This window comes from the organism of the source record quoted next, unplaced genomic scaffold, assembly GCF_019419815.1.
Source record: "Pyrus x bretschneideri cultivar Hongxiangsu unplaced genomic scaffold, Pyrus_bretschneideri_v1 Contig48, whole genome shotgun sequence".
Classification (NCBI taxonomy): Eukaryota; Viridiplantae; Streptophyta; class Magnoliopsida; order Rosales; family Rosaceae; genus Pyrus; species Pyrus x bretschneideri.
Window position 1 is genome coordinate 1,595,833 of NW_025999785.1, and position 20,389 is coordinate 1,616,221.

Genomic DNA, 20,389 nt, shown 5'->3' on the forward strand with positions numbered 1-20,389 from the left:
CAATATTCACACAAATAATGGTAATATAATACTTTCATCTGAATTGATATAGAAATTTTACGCATATAAAAAGTCAAAATCACTAGTATATAAAATTAGGCTTATTTTTAGCCACGTCATTTGAAATTCTAGTTTAATATCATTTTGTCTTTATAACTCAAAAGTCACTACTTTATTCTCTTAAACTCAAAATTCATTGTACTTAACTTATGAACTATCTCTTCTTCTTGAAACTTATAGGTCGCCTTGTGTGAGACCCAACACTTAATAAGACTATGTCACGTGTGCAATAAATTTGATTACAACAATCAAATAATACTAAATTTAAAAGAAATTGAAGAGATGAAAACAACAAAAAAGAAATTGATTAGTCTGACTCACCCAAATCAAACCCACATAAGAAATTGTCCAAAAAAAAAAAACGCACATAAGAAATTAACAGTCTAAGGAAATTGGGATCAAATTTTGAGTTTTAAACAGGTGACTTTCAAGTTTTAGGAGGTCAAGGCAAAGTGAAACGAATTTTGAGTTTTAGGGAGTAAAGTTGCGGCTTTTGAATTATGAGGAGCAAAGCGAGATTAAAATGAAGTTTCAGGAAGCGTAACTAAAAATAATCAAATTGTGCACTCCAAACTTTCTATATTTAGAAAGAAAAATATTCTTATGAAGGGTTCACAATTAAACTTTTAGAATGTGCAAATAATAGTTCTCTGAACTAATCTTAAAATACAAAATGATTTATAACTGAGAATAATGGTAATACGTGAGAAAGTTCCTCTTTGTCTGATGTCATAGGAGAAAAGGAATTTAGGATTTGCTTAGGATTGTTTTTAAACATAAGAGTGCTTTTAGGTGGTCGAATCACTTTGTAAAGAAGCACTTCTAAGAACTTTCATTGAAGCACATGAACTTTTAATAAAAAAATTGAATGCGTTTTTAATAAGTGCATTGCTATTTATACATTTTTTTTATACATTTTTTCTAATTTTTTATTGTCAAAACAAATGAATTAATAAAAAAGTAACAAGCGTGTGTGAAAAATAAAAATAGTTGTGTGAAAAGCGCTTTCCTTCTAATAAAATCGCTTAAAAAATATATTACCAAAATAAATAGCGAAACAAATACTAATTATAAATTCACAAATAATAGGAGAAAATTGAAATAAGGCCTATTCGGAAGTACTATTAAAATGACGAAAAGTGTTTTTAAATAAAAGTTCTTGGATTGAATAGCGCTTGAAATGCTTCCCACGGAAATATCAATCATGTTTCAATATTTGCTTGCTTTTTTGCTAAAAATTAGTTCTGAAATTATTTTCATAAAAAACGCTTTCAACAGTTTTAAAAATAGGGAGTTTTAATGAAAAGCCCACGGTACTGTTCACTTTAACGAAAAATCACATTTTTACACTAAAAAGTCAATCCTGATACTATTCACTTTACCCTTTATTTTGCTCTTATCATTAAAACTCAAAATTTTCAAACCATTTTCATTAGTTTTCCTTTAAAAATAAGACATAGAAAACGCCATTTCCAATTTAGCATCAGCAAATAATATATGATTTTATTTCATTTTCTGGTCAGTAAATATGTAACTTTTTAACATACCTTTTCTTTTCAAACAAATTTTTTTTTTTGTTTTTCAAAGAATTGCTAAGAAGAAGCCGGCGAAAAGTCAGACAGACGTGATGCCAACAAAGATTTCTTTAAATATCCGCAACTCTTTCCTTTTTGTCATTTGCTCTCACAACCTCTCATAAACTTTTTGCCAGCTCATCCTTTTTTCAAAGTTTTCAACCTGGTAAACTTCTCTCTTCCATTTCGTTTTTGTCAATATTTCATAAAAATCTTAGCATTGTTACTCTTCCTGCATGATTTGATATGATGGGAATTTTTTTTTTTATTCAATCGAAATACCCAATTTTATTTTTCAGTTGATTGTGGTATCATGATCATGGATTATGGAAATGGTTATTGGGGTTGTTGGTTGTTTAATGTGAAGTCTTAATCTGTTTGGTTGCTGAGAAAAATGGAGGAAAATGAAAAGGTTAAAACTTTGGACTGTTAAGTCTCCAGAAATGAAAGGAAACAAAAGAAATCAAATCACTTACAGTTCAAAGTCATAAAAGATTGCCGTAAAAAAACTTGATATTTATTTTTGCTGCTACTTTGAAGCTGAATGATTTGGATTTTTTATTTTTTGTTTGTTGAAAGTTTCAATTCTTCATTGTTTAAACAGATATCTGGTAAAAATGGTGGAGGAGAAGTCCGGGATTGCGAAAGACGTCACTGAAGTAAGTCGTATCCCATTCCCATTTCAGTTTCATACCCTTTTGGCCTTTTAGTGTCTGAACATTATCTGGTATTTAGCTGATCGGATTTGTTTACTCGTTGTGAATGTTTGCAGTTGATCGGTCAAACACCGTTGGTGTATCTCAACCGTGTGGTAGATGGCTGTGTAGCAAAGATTGCTGCAAAGCTGGAGATGATGGAGCCATGCTCTAGTGTCAAAGATCGGTACTAACGAGTTCTGATCCGAATATTTATCGGTTGCACACTCCGCAGTTGTTTGATTGGGATAATTTGTCACGAGCGTGTGCTTTCTTTAGTCTGATTGTTTTGAAGTTGGACTTGTATGAAAACTTATGATTTTTTTTCTAATTAATTTGATTGTTCTTTGTAGGATCGGATATAGTATGATTAAAGATGCTGAGGAGAAAGGTCTCATTACGCCCGGCGAGGTTAGTACTCATGTCTTACTTATCTAGACAAGTGAATTGGGTTTTCTGATTCCATGTGGTGCCTTTGAAGCCTTTATAGAAATCTCTGTTATTGATCGTTATCCGATTTCATAGTTTAAGGCCTTTTTCTGCATACAGTCAGTTCCTATGATGTCCACTATCATTCGACAATTTGGTTCAGATATCAATCAATCATATGGAATTCATCTCTATATTGACGTGTGCTGTTTCTTCCCATCTCTTCCTGTCTTTCTCCGTGTAATAAATAAATGATTATAATGATTGGTAATTTTCGCTACATTCTCACAGCCTACTATTGTTCCATTCCATATTCGGTTTCTATAGTTAATGAGGTAAATGAGAAACTTTTGATTTGACAAGTTCTTCCTGTATCATGTTGTAGAGTGTCCTGATTGAGCCTACAAGTGGCAATACTGGCATAGGATTGGCGTTCATGGCAGCTGCTAAGGGTTACAAACTAATAATCACCATGCCTGCTTCAATGAGTCTTGAAAGAAGGATCATTCTTCGAGGATTTGGGGCAGAACTTGTCCTCACAGATCCAGCCAGAGGCATGAAAGGGGCTGTTCAAAAGGCTGAAGAAATAGTGGCAAAGACACCCAATGCTTATATGCTTCAGCAATTCGAAAACCCTGCCAACCCAAAGGTGAAAGCTCATATCATTTTTTGTTAATTTATGACTTTTTATCTGAATAGATTGATCAAAAGTCTTTTCTTTTCTCTTTAGGTGCATTATGAAACTACAGGACCAGAAATCTGGAAAGGCTCTGGTGGTAAAGTTGATGCCTTTGTGTCTGGGATAGGGACAGGAGGTACGATAACAGGTGTTGGGAAGTACCTCAAAGAACAAAATCCGGACATTAAGGTTGGCCCTTTCTTTGCACAGTATAATGTAGAGGGTAGCAATTATTCAATGTTTAAGTGCTGTTTATTCTTCAGATATCATTATTTCTCATATTTCTAACTGCCCGCTTGCTCCCTTGCCTTTCGCATGCCTAGCTCTATGGTGTAGAACCAGTTGAAAGTGCTGTTTTGTCTGGAGGGAAGCCTGGTGAGTCATGATGACCTGCTTGTCACAATCGCAAAGTGTTTAATCATAAAATGTTGGGCCTTTTGACTTGGGCTGCGGGCTCTTTATTTAGAGTTTAATTTTTGAAAAAGTGCACATTTTCTTCTCACGTTGTCCTTTTCTCAGTTTTATGATCAGTTGACTTCTTATATCTTAGGCCCTCACAAGATCCAAGGAATTGGTGCTGGCTTCATCCCTGGAGTTTTAGATGTCAACCTGATTGACGAAGTTATTCAAGTGAGCCTGAAAACTTAATTGACAATTCTTCACTGAAAACATGTGGTATTGTGGTTATTCGTTTTGTAACGATTGGTCTTTTTCAAGTGACTTTTTGGCTGATATAAGAAGTTGCATAAAATGGGAAAACATTGCAATTTAAAATGTGAAAGAAGCGATAAGTATGCTTATGAAAATACTGGAAAGAGTTAAATAATCCTGGTTGCGAATGCACATTTTGAATTTCATTGCATGACGTCGATTATAGTTGAGAGCCAAGACTGAAACCCATCCTTCTATGGCTTTGCAGGTAACAAGTGAAGTGGCTATAGAAACTGCTAAGCTTCTTGCATTGAAAGAAGGTTTGCTGGTAAGTCCAAAACCATAAAGGAAAGGATGTCCCTTGGTTCGTTTAGCATGCTGTTTACATGTGTCCTGAATTTTACAACAATCGCAGTATTCTGGTTTACTTTGGTTTCTTCCGTAGTTCCATCTTCTATTATAATTTATGTTTAACTTGTATTGCAGGTAGGAATATCATCTGGTGCTGCTGCTGCAGCGGCAATTGAAATTGCAAAGAGGCCAGAAAATGCTGGAAAGCTCATTGTTGTAAGTGCTATTTATCTACTGCAATGGATTTTCAACAATGTGTCAAACTAGTTGGCTTCTTGTTTAAGTGGTTCTCAGTAATTCTCAGATATATACCCGAAAAAGAAGGCATTATTCATTTCCAAACAATAGTTAGACGTTGTACAATCGTGCTTGGTTCTAAGTGTGTTTATAGACATTTTTCTCCTGTTTTTCGCTGAATTAGTGGCGAACTTAAATTCCTTTGTACAAATTGACAGGAACAGCACATTCCGTATAGACCGGATCACTCTGCTAATAGGGTCTAACTACTTTTTGTTTCCAAAATGTCTGCAGGTGGTCTTCCCCAGCTTCGGAGAGCGTTATCTATCCTCCGTGTTGTTTGAATCTGTGAAGCGGGAGGCCGAGAGCATGGTGTTTGAGCCCTGATATGTTCCCCAGCTTCTTCAAAGGAGTTGTACAAATTTCATGCTGTGTGAGGAAGAGCTCGCGATCATCATGTTGCACCGTGTTCCTGCTTTGAGTGCTTTCGCTTCTTGACATGAGTGACCCAATAAATTGCTGTGAAGAATAGTGTGCTGGCTTTGTTGCTTGTAATGTAATTTAGGAAACAGGACTTGTATGGCTGACTAGTTTAAGAAACTTTACTGCATTCTCTCTTATAAATTCATTGCAATTAACAGCAAGGATGGTTGTATGATAGCATCAAATGAAGCAAAATTAGCAAATTATAGATGGTTGGGTTGGGGTAGGCAGGCAGCGTGCTTGTTCTTTTGCACCTGAGTTCAAATCCGAACCTACTTTCCCTTAATCTATTTGCACCTAAGTTTGAATCTGCTTTCCTTGATCCAAATTCACATCCGAATTTAAGATCCAAGTTCGAATCTAAATAAAAAGAAATTGGCTAATAATAAAGGGTAGTACTACCATGGTTAATTTATGTCATCCGACAGTCAATTCATCGGTCCCTTGTTAATTTATTGAAAATGAGCTTTAAGAAACACACGATTTTAGGGTTTAGAGACAACCTTATGAACACAAGTTTAGAACTACAGTTTGACAGGGGCCGCGCGTACGCAGGCCCCCAGTGCAATAAATTATGACGTTGGCTCTCCTACGTTGAGGAGACCATAGGCAGGCACCCCTCCTAAGTGCAATGGAGGTCACCGACCTAGGCCATGAGCCTTCTTGATCGCCCATAGACCCCGTCCAGGTAAGTATGTTGCCTAGTGCCTCACATTCCTCTTTTATGCTTCAGCCTCGCCCCTTCGCTTTGGACGTATTTCCGATGTGGGACTTGAATGTTGAAGCTACAAATATTGTAAATAGGGTTAAAGATAACAACCAAATAAAATGCTGCAAAAATTGCCAATGATGATGCTCGTGCCTCTGCCATTCCAAGCTTAGAGCATTCCCACCGTAGCAAATTGCTCAGGGGACAGTCTCCAAAACAAAGGCCCGAGGGCCGGTGGTTGGCCTCCAACGTGAGGCAGCCCGGTGGATGGGGGAGGCCCGAGGGCCAGGCCCGTGAGGGATTGCCAGGCCTTGAGCCCGAGGTGGGGATGACGCCATGCTGACGCCAGGGTGGCGTCAGCGTATTATTTAATTTTTTTTGTGTCAGGCGCGTGCACCCCACCCGCGCGTGGGGGCGCGTCCCGACACAATAATCAGAAAAAAATTAATTTTTGTCAGTTACCGTTGGGAAGCCACGTGGCTTCCCACGGTGCGTTAGATCCTAACGGTCACTTAATGTGGACCGTTAGATCTCAACGGTAAAAAAAAAAAAAGTGTCAGATTTAATATCCACCGTTCGATCTGAGATCAACGGTGGATATTAAAATGCTTTATAAATTAAAAAATAAATGAAAAAATAGTTTAAAAAATCTGAAAAGTTACCGTTGTGACACGTGGCACAATCTGGAGCGTTGGAATTCAAATTTTTTTATATCCAACGGCAGAGATTAATTAATTGAATAAAAATTTTAAAAAAATTCAAAAAAATTCAAAAAAATATCTGAAAAATCTGAAAAAAATTGTAAAAAAAATTGTTTTTACTTTTCTATAAATACCTTCTCATTATCATCTACCTTCACAACAATTTCATATTTTCTCAACTACCTTCAATCACATTCCTTTCTTTGTCTCAAAGTTTGAATCCATTTTTTTTCAACAAAATGACCACTGGTGCAGGTACGAATTGGTCGCTTATTGAAGATGTTGCGTTGTGTACTAGCTGGGTTGAAGTTACTCATAGTTCGCTTACGGGTAATGAGATGCAGTTGCGAGAAATGTGGAGTCTTATTCATACCAATTATCTTGAGAAAATTGGTGGGAAAAGAATCAAAGAATCGATGTCCAGTCGTTGGAAATTACTTAGCCAATCGTTTAGTACGTGGAGAGACGCTTTGGCACAAGCTAGTAGTAATATTCGAAGTGGGGAAAATTACTCGGATATGGTAACAAGATATTATAATTTATTGTTTGTATTATTTATTTGTTACGTACAAAATTTATTATTTATTGTTACTTATTTGTTACATTATAATTATGTTGTTTGTATTATTAATTTGTTTGTTACATTATAATTATGTTATTGTTACTTATTTGTTACATTTATTTGTTACATTATAATTATGTTGTTTGTATTATTTATTTGTTACTTATTTTCATTAAAATTAATGTATAATATCACTTACATTAAGAAAAAAAAAATGTGTATATTTAAGGTTAACATGACATATATATATATATATATATTTATTTGTTAATTATTTTCATTATTTACTAAACTTGAAGCCTTCTTACTTATTTTCATTATCTTTGTTACTTATATATATATATATATATGTATATATTTGCTAGTTACTTATTTTCATTATAATTATTTATTTGTATTATTTATTTGTATTATTTCCTTGGCACTCCGCGGACGTGGCACTGTTTTAACAAATGTTGACCAGCGCAGGTAGATGCCGTCAGCTAGGTAGTATGGCTCGTCGTACATACGTCCGTTGACCTCATATGTAACTTTTGGTGCCTTTCCTTGCAGGACATCGTTGAACACTGGGGATTGGGCAAGGATGTTGATGTCATTTTGAGCTCCCGGGACCCCGAAAAAGGCGTGCCAAATCCATGTATCAAAAGATGCCACCGCCTCCAGAATGATACTTTTTGCCCCTTTTCTGTCCCCGTAAGCGCCTTGCCATGCACTTGGACAGTTTTTCCACGTCCAGTGCATACAATCAATGCTTCCAATCATCCCAGGAAAGCCACGCATCTCCGCCTTCTTCAGCAGCCGCTCCAAGTCCATGTGTGTGGGTTTGCGGAGGTACTCAGCGGTGTAGATAGATTCGATTGCTCCGCAAAACCTCATCAGGGACTCAAGAATGGTTGATTGCCCCATCCTCGTTATCTCATCCACTTGGTCTGCAGATGCTCCATATGCAAGCATCCGCAAGGCAGCAGTAATTTTTTGCTCCGGCAGTAGACCTATAGCACCAAAAGCATCTTTTTTTTGCACAAAATAAGAATCATGGTTGCAAACAGCAATCATGATTTTGTTGAACAAATGTCGTTCCATTCTAAAACGACGTCTAAAGTACGTATCAGGGAATGCACTATTAGGAACAAAATAATCATCCAAGAGTTCAATACCTCGTCGTTGCCTGCTTCTATCAAGGTTTCCGGAACGGCTGGGCCTGCAGATCTGAGCCGCAACTTGGATGACTCGACGGGAATGTGAGGCTCTGCCCCTTCTTACGTCGTCATCTCTCATTCGATGCTCCTCATCTTCTTCCCTCTCATTTCTTACCCCCTGGTGATTGAACATTGATTCTGATTGGTTAAACAAGTCTTCCTCTTCCTGATTCAATTCCCACATCATCCTTGAGGAAGAAGAAGAAGACATTGAAAGAAAGAAACAGAAACTATGAATATTGATACTGATTTTTTGTGAATAAGGAAGCATAAATTATGAATAATGATAGAGATCTTGAGAATTTTGGTGTGAGATTTGTGAAGATGGATGGTGGATTATATAGAGGATTCAGAAAGGATTACGTTCTGCATAATGCCACGTGGCATGCCGTCATTCGTTAAAAATCTGATGGAAATCTATCATCAAAGATTGTTAACAAATTATGACACGTGGCATGCCGTCATTCGTTTAAAATCTGATGGAAATCTATCCTCAAAGATTGTGAACCGATTATGACACGTGGCGCGACGTGATTGGTTAATAATCTTATCAGAAATCCATCACCAATAATTGTATTATTTTGTATTATTTAATAATATTTAGGATAATGACACGTGGCGCAACGAGAACGATTAAAAATCTTATCCGATATTACATTTAAAATTATTTTGTATTAATTTTATAAATAAAAAAAATACTAATATTTTATTGCCTATTGCCAGGGCTATAGAAGTGTAACGGTGGAGATGCAAAATCTATTGCCAGGGCTACTTACTGTTCATTAAGGGCAATTACTGTTCATTAGGTGGATTGAATAGTGTATTGCCAGGGGGGAGGGCTCCAACGCTGGAGTTGCTCTTAGTCCCCGAGAGAAACAGCCTGCAGGATTACATTTTGGAGGAGGATTCTTTCTCCTCCAAATGACCCTCCCCTTCAGCTCCCTTCTATTTGAACGGTTATAACTAAGCTACGTCAATAAGGAGAGACGTACTGAGAAAGGAAGTGAGAAGATTTCGAGGGGAGAGAATCTCATCCCATAGATTTTTATGTAAAATGATGAGTGTTGGAGTTACAAGTAACATATTATCGAGCATATATACAAGTAACATATTAAGGTTGAAAAGTTGCTAGCTTTCTCCTTGATGTACGAAATCCAAAGGAAGAAGAATGGAAGCCAGTGACAACATCTTACAACTCGAACCAAACCACTCGCCGGATCCTTTTCCCAAACGGAGGCCCCCACGACAACATGTTATGACGTTGGCTAGACTCACTGAATGGGAAATTAAGGAAACTATCTTCCAAGGGTTAATATTAAGGAAAACTAATGAAAATGGCTTGAAAACTTTGAGTTTTAACGATAAGGACAAAATAAAGGATAAAGTGAATAGTACCAGGATTGACTTTTTAATGTAAAAATGTAGTTTTTCGTTATAGTGAATAATACCGCGATCTTTTCGTTAAAACTCTCATAATATTATTACATAGGCTTGGGGCTCTCATGCTTTTGCACGAATATTTTTCCGTTTTTTGGCTCCTAACACATAGGGGGATTCCCCATCCATTTATCTTTCCATTCTTTCTCCCGCATTCCAATTTCGGGGCCCCCTAACTGCGGCGTTCTACCATGATTCAAGGGCCCAAGAACTTATGAGTGCACATGAGTCGATATGCCAACAACTAATTCAATAACTGTGGATTCAATTCCTTCATTCAAACGTGAACCCATCCCACCGTATGTCTTAGTGAAGGTCGGATACTTGGGTCGGTTATTGGAGTTGTTGTTCCTTGCTTGATGGCCTCTTGCTCTCCTCCGAGTACTGTAATCCCATGCAACGCCTACGATTAAAAATCACCGACCTGTCAAGACCGTGTGGTTAAAAGCCGCACTTTAATATAAAGGTCTCTGATCCTGAGCCATGATGCAGGGTCTACTAACCAATGCAACCGATAAGAGGTTTTGTAGAATGATAGGTTATCATCTTTGATTAGTGTTATGTATGGGCATAGGATGACCTATATGCTATAATAAGGTAATTAGTAGACAAACATATACAATTCAACAACTCTTGAACGAACTTGTACTTTATGAATGATGAAATTTTAATGGTATGCAACACGGAAGGATTCAAAACAACACCAGTCCACTAAATTTAGGTCTAAATATAACATTGGCCTTGAATTTGTCACTTATACTCACGCAAAAATAAAAGAGAAAGCAATAGGCTCAACTTGTGGAAGAGGCCCTAACACAACCCCACCTAAAACAATGCTTGGGTGGGTTGGTTTGCTCAATTCATTGGGTGGGTTGGTTTCAATAATGCCGACTCTTGAATAACGGGACGAAAAATAAAACTGAAATCCACCTCGAACCAAACCACCCGATGCCAACCCCACACCCACCTTGAAAAAAACGTTCGTGTCACCTCTTTTCCCTGGTTGCTACGCAAAATCATGAAAACAGTTCAAATTCAGAATTATTCCTTGGTTGAAAATTTCAAAAATTCCCGGTAAGTCAAGTAGAAATCTGACATAAGAACCCAGTTCACATTCAAAATTATTCCTCAGCTGAAAATTTCTTAAATTCCCGTTAAGTCAAAGTCGAAATCTGATATAAATTTGCAGGGGCTGCGCGAACGCAAGCCCCCAGTGCAATAAATTATGACGTAGGCTCTCCCACTTGGGGAGACCTTAAGCTGGCACCCCTTCTAAGTGCAATGAAGGTCACCAACCTAGGCCATGAGCCTTCTTGATCGCTCATTGACCCCGTCCAGGTAAGTATGTTGCTACGTTGCTTCTCACTTCTTTTTATAGCACCTTCTCTCTTCTCTTGCTTTACTCTAGCCGATGTGGGACTCGTGCGCATCTTGTCCATTAAGTTGCTTACTTTTCTGGGATCTTTCTCGCATCCCATTGACTATCCTGATAAGTCCTATATGTGATAAGTGCGTGGGATATATGCACTCAACTTTCACAAGCTGGGAGACCCCATTGGATTATAATATGGGATACAAATTAATAAGCCTTCATAGAATCATCAAGATGAAATCTAATATAGAGTTGCACAGAGCTCTCATGTAACAATACTTCCTCTCGTGGTCTATCATCTATGTGCAAGATTTAGAGCTTAATTCTTTTTGTTACAGCATGATTTGAGTGCAAAGTTGGCCAATTCGAACAATATGAAATATCGATATTGGTTGTCTTTAAAATGCATGTTTGCAAATGAATGTGATAAAAATTGGATTGGTGCAGTCAAGACGTAAAATTGTGCAAGCATACAAGAAACACGAGTATTTATATGGTTCATTCAATTCAACTCGAGTTTCAGGCTATGTCCGTGTCTTTTTATTTTGTAGTTTATTACAGTGAGAGGAATACATTTAGAAGAAAATTAAGAGTCTTTTCTCCAATCGATTAATAGATAACAAAATTAGAAGAGAATTGGCAAATGGCATAGAACATGCCTTTCAAAGTATGACTCCTAATTATAGACTTGCATAGACCGTATAGTATGACTACTAATGATAAAATTGTATGTTACGGATTTATTTGAACATTTTTTTATTTGATAATACGATGTTATGTATAACGACTTTAATTTCTGTACACATGATAAATTGATGTGTCACAATGGAACCAAGGAGTTTCGCGGACATACCCAAAATGATACATTAGTCACGGATGATTGGGTTCATCTGTTAAGGAATATACCCATTAAATAAATGCTAAATTTAACGGGTGAGATGGGTCCACATGGCGAATTAGCAGCATAGCGTTTTACGTAACTTACTCTTTATAATGAATAATCGACCAGCAATATAAATAAAATATTTGAGAATAGAATTTTAGAGGGGCCGCGCGTACACAGCCCCACCGCCACAAATTACGACGTACAGTCTCCTCTAGGGAGATGTTAGGCAAGTGCACCTCCAAAGTGCAATGGGGGCCACCCACCTAGGCCATGGGCCTACTTGATCACCCATTCGACCCCGTGCAGGTATGTAAGTTGTAGCCGTCACCTGCATTTCTTATTTATACCCCCTCACTTCCCTCCGCTTTCTGTACTTGGTCAATGTGGGACGAATCCACACAAAAACCGAAGTTTGCAAAGGAGAACTTACCATTTTTAGCTAAAATCAAACCTGTTAGATCAACGCTTGTCTTAAAAAAAAAAAAAAAGAAAAAAAAAAAAACCTATTAGATCAACGTGAGCATCAACACCAAAGGCTGCAAACCAAAATAATAAAGTCGCACCATTAATTTTTGATAGCTCCCCTTTCCACCCATGTTTTTAATTCCACAATAACCTAGTGTTTTGCATACCAAAGCCTACATTTCGTTAAATCATTTTTATTCTCCGCTTTGTATTTAAGTTCAAATCATCATCTCTGTGTTTTGAATTTTAATTAAATTATAGTTCAAATAAATAAAAAGATCTACACTAATAAAAAATTGACAATTATTCTATATTGCAAGTGGCTAGGGAATACCCAGGGATTAGAATCAACATATATAAAAACTAAATTCAGTCACTTTCCAACACATACTAAGAATAAAAAAAGGAGGCGATTGGTTTTTGCTAATCTAAGTTATCGGTACAATCACTATTACTTTTGGCTTAGTTAGAGAGACTTCCATGGAACATATTGGACTTAATAGTTTACATGGCTTTGGTTTGGAACGTCATTAACTCGTTCCACTTAAGTCCCTAACATCATCATACAACTAGAACATCAATGAATACGCTATATGATTTGGCTAAACAGGGAATTGGTTTTAGGTGAAGTAAGATCCTAGAGTTCTATAATTTCTGTTCATAAAAGACAAAGGCAAAATTGCGTCAACAACTGCTATATTTAGATTAACAAACCGTTTAACTTGAGATTGGGTAGCGGCTGCGCGGACGCAAGCCCCAACGGCAACAAATTTTGACACTGGCTCTCCTACGTTGAGGAGACCATAGGCAGGCACCCCTTCAGAGTGCAATGAAGGTCACCAACCCAGGCCATGAACCTTCATGATCGCCCATAGACCCTGTCCAGGTAAGTACTTCTCTACATGCTCATCGTTTCTTGTTTATACCAGTCCGGCCTGATTCCTTTGACCTTAGTTTGTCGATGTGGGACATGCTTACTAATGACACCTAGGGATGGGCAAAACTAATTGGATTCGCACTTAGCAACCACTATATAGACAGCAAGAACATATAGGAGCATCAACACACACACACACACATGTATGTATATATGAGTTCAGCTCGTGTTTGTTTACTATAATCAAGTTATGAACCCATGATAATTAATCACTAATCAGAACACCAGAATAATTAATTTATTGTTATTATGAGAAAATGTAAGTTGCATAAAGGATTAGTTTAATTAAGACTACACTGATAAAAAATTAAAAGTCAAACCTCATGTCTATGTCAGAGTTTTCAATGTTTCCGTTAGTCGAGAGGAAAGAGAACGCAAAAGCAAACGAGAGTTAAATGAGTACATGTTTGTACCAACGGAAAATACCTATAATCATCTATTTATATTGTAAACGGTTGTACCCATAAACAGTTGGAAGTCTAATTTTGTACCGACCCGTTAGCTTATACGCTTTCTGTGCCTAAACTTAGCTTGTAATTGTTATCAACTGCAATGTTCTCAACCCAACACTCCATGAACTTTTTCCATTCATTTGTTTCTTGTACAAGCTGTGTTGGCAAGTAATTCACATTAGAATCCGAGGGCTACAAACGCTCTTATAACCAAGAGAAAACAAGCTACAAACCATGTTCATGTAAATAATATATATCATCATGTTTCACTAAGTTTTACTCTTCGATAATATATATCACGGTTACACTCAAGAATTTGCCTTGTCAATAGTGCAAAAAGAATGACAAGCGTGCAAAGCTGTGTTTGACTAAAACAGAATAGAAAGTTAAAGCAAAAGAGTTCCCGTATCTCTCAGAAACAATATTTGGAAATCAACGATTGTTTTTTTTTTTTTTTTTTAAATTATAATCATCATCATCATCATTATTTATTTATTAATCCCAAACTGCGATGAGGTTGCAATGTTAGACTTCGGTTCTCCTTGTTTGATTGTCAAATAATTGGGTTTTCTTTCTCAGCTTAAATTTTGTATCGAATGTGGTTGAAAATTTGAAAAACTGCTACAAAATATTATAAAAAATTTACAATATTTATCAGCAATTACTTGGTATGCAAGTAAGACTTTAGTGATCTCTTTTGCCAACCTTCTTGTTTACAAGTTCTTTCACTCTTCCACTTCTTTATCAGCTTAATTGCAGCCTGGAAAGATAACATGGAGGGCAACTGTGCAATCAGGAAAGATGTCACCGAAGTAAATATTTCTCTGAGATTCTTTAGCTTCCGATGATTCTTTACCTCGTTTTCATTTCAGTTTTTGTAGATTTTAACGTGTCTTACAGTATGTTTTCTTTTCGTTCTCTTACGTGATTTATGCAGTCAATCGGCAATACCCCAATGGTGTTCTCAATAATGTTGTGGATGGTTGTGTAGCTCGAATTGCTGCCAAGCTAGAGACAATGGAACCCTGCTCTAGTGTGAAAGACAGGCATGTTCTTTCTTATTTTTCCCTAGAATCTTTGTTTTGTTTTTCTACTACGAAAACAATTTAGCAAGGGATGTGGAGTCTGTCTCAAATTTTACTATGCAGAATTGCGTATAGTATGATCAAGGACGCAGAGGATAAAGGTCTGATTACACCAGGGGAGGTTGGATTGAAACACCATTGTGCTTACTGCTGTGGTTGGATGGCTTTTACATTTTATATTCTTGCGGCAGCCTATAGATTTTTCGATAGAAAATATGAAAATATAATCCCAGATGTGGAGTGTTTTAACTAACATACTTCCCTGGCTTGTTTATGTGATTCTTGGGCACTGATTCGCCAAAGACTGTCCTCGTTGAGCCCACGAGTGGAAACACCGGCATTGGATTAGCGTTCCTTGCTGCTAGCAAGGGTTACAAGCTCAAGCTAAGCATGCCATCCATAGTGAGTCTCGAAAGAAGGAGCGTTTGGAGCTGAGGTGTACATAACAGATCCTGCCAAGGGTATTAAGGGAGTTTTTGATAAGGCCGAGGAGTTGCTGAGTAACACACCTAATAGTCATATGCTTTGCCAATTTGAAAATCCTGCAAATCCGAAGGTACTTTTTGCAGCAACCATGACATGGCTAGATTTGTTTGAGAGTGTAAGAATCATTTTCTTATCGTTAGTGTAGATTCACTATGAAACCACTGGCCCGGAGATATGGAGAGACTTGGGAGGGAAAGTTGATGCTCTAGTTGCAGGGATAGGGACTGGAGGGACAGTAACTGGTGCAGGGAAGTTCCTAAAAGAGAAAAATTCCGACATCAAGGTTGCATTATACGCGTTTGTAAAGAGAGAAGTCTATCATAACTTACATGGTGTAGTCTTATGATTTGTTTTGTTTATGTCTAGGTTTACGGGGTAGAGCCAGCCGAAAGTGCTATCTTGAATGGTGGCACACCAGATGAGTTACGATTTCACAGTATTTGAGATTTTGTCCTCATATATTGACGTTTGCATATCTGGATACATAATATGCACATGCTTCAAAGGGATACATTTGATCCAAGGAATTGGTGCCGGTTTCATACCCAAAGTTCTGGATGTTAGCCTTCTCGACGAAGTTATTCAAGTAAGTCTTGAAATCATTATATTTTAGATGTGACATTACCTGCTTGCACAAGTCCTTGTTGCATTTTTCAGTGGTTAGTTTTACCATTATTATAGTAGATCATATTTTTCAGTAATCAGCGTGGTTTTTAACGTTTTAGAAACGATAACAGATGATCTTTTACGGACAGGTTCAAATTCTTGTCCTGACAGATTGATTTTACTTTGTCGAACAAAAAAGTTTCTAACTGTTTCTGATACTTGCATGTATTTGTTATAACAGCAAGTACATTGTCCAAACGATTTTGAAATTCCTTTTAACGAATGCTCATGTTTCCGCTTAGGTATCCAGCGAGGAAGCTATCAAAACTTCTAAGCTACTTTCCCTAAAAGAAGGTCTTCTGCTATGATAGCGATTAGTTGGAACCACTTTTACAATCATGATGATTCTATGAATTTTTTACTCACCATGATTTTCTGATACAGAATTTCGGAATGTGAGATTTCTCTCGTTGCAAATAATTTGTAGGGGGGATTTCATCTGGTGCTGCAGCAGCTGCTATAAAGTTAGCAAAGAGGCAAGAAAATGCTGGGAAACTCATTGTTGTAAGTCCAAATGCCTTTTCCGAGTTGAAATAGAACCTTACTGGGCTGCATTTCTCCCAATCCAAGTCCATCAACATCTCTGCTTTCCCTTCTTGTCTCTACAGGTTGTGTTCCTCAGCTTCGGAGAGCGTTATTTGTCTACTGCGCTCTTCGATTCCATTAGGCACGTTGCAGAAAACATGAAATTCGACTGACAATGTTGTCGAATTCCATACAATTCCAATTTGTGATTTGTATCATTGTATGATTGAGCAAAAGTTCTGATTCGTGTAGGTCATCTTGTTGGTAGCTTCAGCAGAACTAATCAACATCCTTTCCTAAATTCAACACTTACACCGAGTCAACATTTCAATCAAAATTAAGATTTTTGCATTTTTTGCACCAAATATAGTGTTTTGAGGTTTGATGGTTTAGGAGTGCTTTGTGCACCATTGTAGTTGGGGGTCGCCCTACTAATGCGAAGATATAAGGAGTGCTTTGCGCTATTTCACTCGGTGTTCTTTGCACATCATGATGACTCCGTGATATTTTAGATCAATAATACGACCCCTGTTTTGAGTTAGTGTCATCTTTGCAAACCTTATTTCATATATATCCACCAAAGTGAACAGATCAAGGCCTAGGCCCTGAGATGCCAACATATCATTTCGGACCCTTCCACATATCTCCTCTACCAAAACGAAGAGACCGAGAAATACTAGCCTAGATGGACCTCCATAACATTCCGAACTAAAAACATGCCAATATAACATTCGTGACCAGTAACAACCACAGTTTTCATAAGCATTCTCAACCAATAACACAACTACTTAAAATATGGATTCACATAGATTAATGCTTTAATCATTTATAAACAACTAAACTTAAATTGGGTAGGGGCTGCGCGAACGCAAGCCCCCGCAGCAACAAATTATGACATTGGCTCTCCTACATTGAGGAGACCATAGGCAGGCACCCCTTCGGAGTGCAATGAAGGTCACCAACCTAGGCCATGAGCCTTCGCGATCGCCCATTGACCCTGTCCAGGTAAGTATGTTTCACCGCGTCCATCCTTTTCGTTTTATACCCATCCTGCCTGACTCCTTTGACGTTAGTTAGTCGATGTGGGATCCACTGCCTCTACTATTCTTTAAGCTTTGTTCGCAAAAATGGAAAGAGATACAGATGTGCAACGTATGTCGGGTCTTAGTACGCAAAGTCCCCCTTTTAATGGTTTGCCTACAGTCTTGGGTGGGGATGAAAATATAGGGGTATCATGCTTTTGTGAGTTTGATTGAACAATAGGATCCCAAGGGACCCTTGTATACGCCCATGCAACCAACCAACCATACCACGTGATGTGGCAAGAGATTGTAACCGCCAGATTACTTGTGATGTGAGTTTCTAAACCTCTAGTTAGGGTTGGGGTTTAGAGTTATAGTTCTTTATATTTAGTAAATTTATCTCATTGTGTATTGATTTCATACATTATTTGTCACATCAAAACTGATCTCTTGAACGCTTACAGATGATGACGACCACTTAATATTTTGCAAACTTTAGCTAGAATAGCCCCTTTTACAAAACACAGATTAAAAAAAGCCCACTTTGTAAAACACAATATGCAATGACCACTAACTATTAATTAATTGCACACCAATCCATTTCATTCCTCCTTTCGAAATAAAAAAACCCTTCTCTCTCTCTCTCTCTCTCTCTCTCTAAAAATGCAACCTACATGCATCTTCGTAATTTCTAACTGTATGTAGGTGATTTTTAACCGTTGATACATGTGAGAGGGAGATTTGTCTTTGGTTTGAAGGGTTCCCTGGTTTAGTGTTGAGCTCGAAGCCCCATCCTAGATTTTTCTTGGTCCAAAGAAAAGAGAAAGGCGAGATGGTGATTTGGAATGGCCTGGTGGAGCTCGGCGGAGGAGATGACGAGTGAGGGTGATTTCTCTGTGTTGTTGCAGAGAAGAAAGACAAGCAATGTGAGAGGGAGAGTTAGAGGGAAAAGTGATGGGGGCTTTTAGATTTTATGAGTTAAATATGATTCTTTTTAGATTTTAATCTAAATGGTTTTATTAATCTAATTTAAGTCCCTGTTATTAAAACTTACCATATTTAAGTATTTACAGCACATTTATTATTTATAACCTACCATCCGAAATTGTCTACCTCTCTATACTTAATGTATTTTGTTATGCTTCAATCATATAAATAGATAATACTTATTAAAATTCAATTTTTTATAATTAAAAAAAATGATAACTTGATATAGATCCAATTAGTGGAATTAGTCCACTTCATTGAAATAGGTCCAATAATTGAGATTTCATGTATGCTTATTTGTGGTTTGTATCATATTTACTCCTTAGGTTTACGAATTGTTGTAAATCGAATTGTTGTAAATACACAAAATTTCTTAATTACAGGATTATTTGTCGTTTAACTAATCCCTTAATTGTAGGATTAGTTATAGCCATATAATCACCTCAACCCCAGTCTGTTTCATCCCTCCTTTTTTATTTCTTCCAATCAATTCCTTCTATCAATCCTCCTCTTTTTTGTCTATTTTTTTCATGGATGATATTTTTGTGTTCTTTCCACCAAATTCGTTCCTTGAATAGAGGTATATTATATCATATTTATATTTCTATGTTCCGCCATATGTTCCCAGCATTTTTTTTCCAATACAATAGGTATTTTATTTTTGTTTTGCAGGTAGATTATATCTGCTTTGTAGGTATAAAACATTTTTCTTCCTATACAATAGGTAGGAAGTTACTAGATTATATCGGTTTTGTTTTCTTCATAAATAGTACGTGGTTACTAGATAATATTTTAGTTTGAGTATTTAAATATTCAAAATTTAAAAACTGAATAAATGATTATGAAGGGGTAAAATTGATATCAAAATATGTAATTGGATAACTGGACTCAGTCTCAAAACTACCTATGTTTTTGGAACTAGATCCAAAAGCCCCTTAAAAAAATAAACAGCAATACAAAACCAATTTTATATTAAAAAAAAAAAAAACCTCATAGGTTCAGAAGTATCAGCACGTAAGTTTCGATACGATTGAGTCGGTACATAAGTATCGGTAGATTGCATCGGTACATAAGTTTCGGTATGATTGCATTGGTACAAAGTTTCGGTACGAATGTATCGGCACATAAGTTTCGGTAAGATTGCATTGATACATAAGTTTCGGCACGAATGTATTGGTACATAAGTTTCGGTATGAATGTAGCGGTACAATTGCATCGGTACATAAGTTTCGGTACGAATGCATCAATACATAAGTTTCGGTACATGTGTATGGACACATAAGCTTTGGTACAATTTATTGGTACATAAGTTTCGGTGCAATTGCATCGGTACATAAGTTTTAGTACGAATGTATCAGTATGTAAGTTTTGGTACAGAGCAGGTTGTCACAGTGTGAAGCTAAATGGTTACACGTGCTCCACATCATCCTGTTGTATTGTCCACGTGTTAGATTTGAAAATTCGCCAGACGTGAAGGGGCTTCCACCTAAAGATCTTCCACCTTATTAGTTCCAAATACACATCGGAGAACTAACAGTGGAGTTTCTAGGAGAACACAAACTAATGTTTATCTTGAGCCTTTTGGCTGACAGATTCTTGCAGACATCAAAGTGCAGGAGTTCTACAAGAAAAATTCTTGTTCTAAGAGCAATAAAAATTCTTTTAAATGTGAATTTAGATCAGGTTACTTGCAAAAAAATCTGCAATGATCTTAGCAATCAAAACATGTAGTTTATAAG

The 20,389-nt window shown here is 37.0% G+C and overlaps 1 protein-coding gene, 5 non-coding genes and 1 pseudogene across 6 annotated transcripts; 2 read left to right on the top strand and 5 right to left on the bottom strand.

Moving 5' to 3' along the window:
- The first annotated feature begins 1,693 nt into the window (after window positions 1-1,693).
- LOC103954443 (cysteine synthase) lies at window positions 1,694-5,320 on the top strand. The gene is made up of 11 exons (XM_009366277.3): window positions 1,694-1,800; window positions 2,239-2,293; window positions 2,407-2,516; window positions 2,683-2,740; window positions 3,144-3,407; window positions 3,489-3,626; window positions 3,761-3,812; window positions 3,988-4,067; window positions 4,357-4,416; window positions 4,575-4,655; window positions 4,971-5,320. Exons 2-11 carry the CDS (start codon window positions 2,252-2,254, stop codon window positions 5,061-5,063), a joined length of 978 nt encoding a protein of 325 aa, XP_009364552.2. The 5' UTR covers window positions 1,694-1,800; window positions 2,239-2,251; the 3' UTR covers window positions 5,064-5,320.
- A 373-nt stretch (window positions 5,321-5,693) lies between these two features.
- Window positions 5,694-5,855, bottom strand: LOC125470111. Its single transcript, XR_007252351.1, has one exon. It is a non-coding gene; the product is annotated as a U1 spliceosomal RNA (small nuclear RNA).
- A 5,097-nt stretch (window positions 5,856-10,952) lies between these two features.
- On the bottom strand, window positions 10,953-11,113 carry LOC125470108. The gene has a single exon (XR_007252348.1). It is a non-coding gene; the product is annotated as a U1 spliceosomal RNA (small nuclear RNA).
- A 1,069-nt stretch (window positions 11,114-12,182) lies between these two features.
- Window positions 12,183-12,339, bottom strand: LOC125470114. Its single transcript, XR_007252354.1, has one exon. It is a non-coding gene; the product is annotated as a U1 spliceosomal RNA (small nuclear RNA).
- Window positions 12,340-13,222: 883 nt separating this feature from the next.
- Window positions 13,223-13,384, bottom strand: LOC125470113. Its single transcript, XR_007252353.1, has one exon. It is a non-coding gene; the product is annotated as a U1 spliceosomal RNA (small nuclear RNA).
- Window positions 13,385-14,348: 964 nt separating this feature from the next.
- Window positions 14,349-16,814, top strand: LOC103954441 (annotated as a pseudogene).
- Window positions 16,815-17,492: 678 nt separating this feature from the next.
- LOC125470110 lies at window positions 17,493-17,654 on the bottom strand. The gene has a single exon (XR_007252350.1). It is a non-coding gene; the product is annotated as a U1 spliceosomal RNA (small nuclear RNA).
- Window positions 17,655-20,389: the final 2,735 nt, after the last annotated feature.

Bases quoted from the DNA above. Each gene is read 5' to 3' on its own strand.
- LOC103954443 (XM_009366277.3), top strand. From the start codon at position 2,252: ATGGTGGAGGAGAAGTCCGGGATTGCGAAAGACGTCACTGAA. The intron at 2,517-2,682 runs GTACTAACGAGT...TGTTCTTTGTAG, and splicing joins TGCTCTAGTGTCAAAGATCG to GATCGGATATAGTATGATTA. The intron at 4,068-4,356 runs GTGAGCCTGAAA...ATGGCTTTGCAG, and splicing joins TGATTGACGAAGTTATTCAA to GTAACAAGTGAAGTGGCTAT.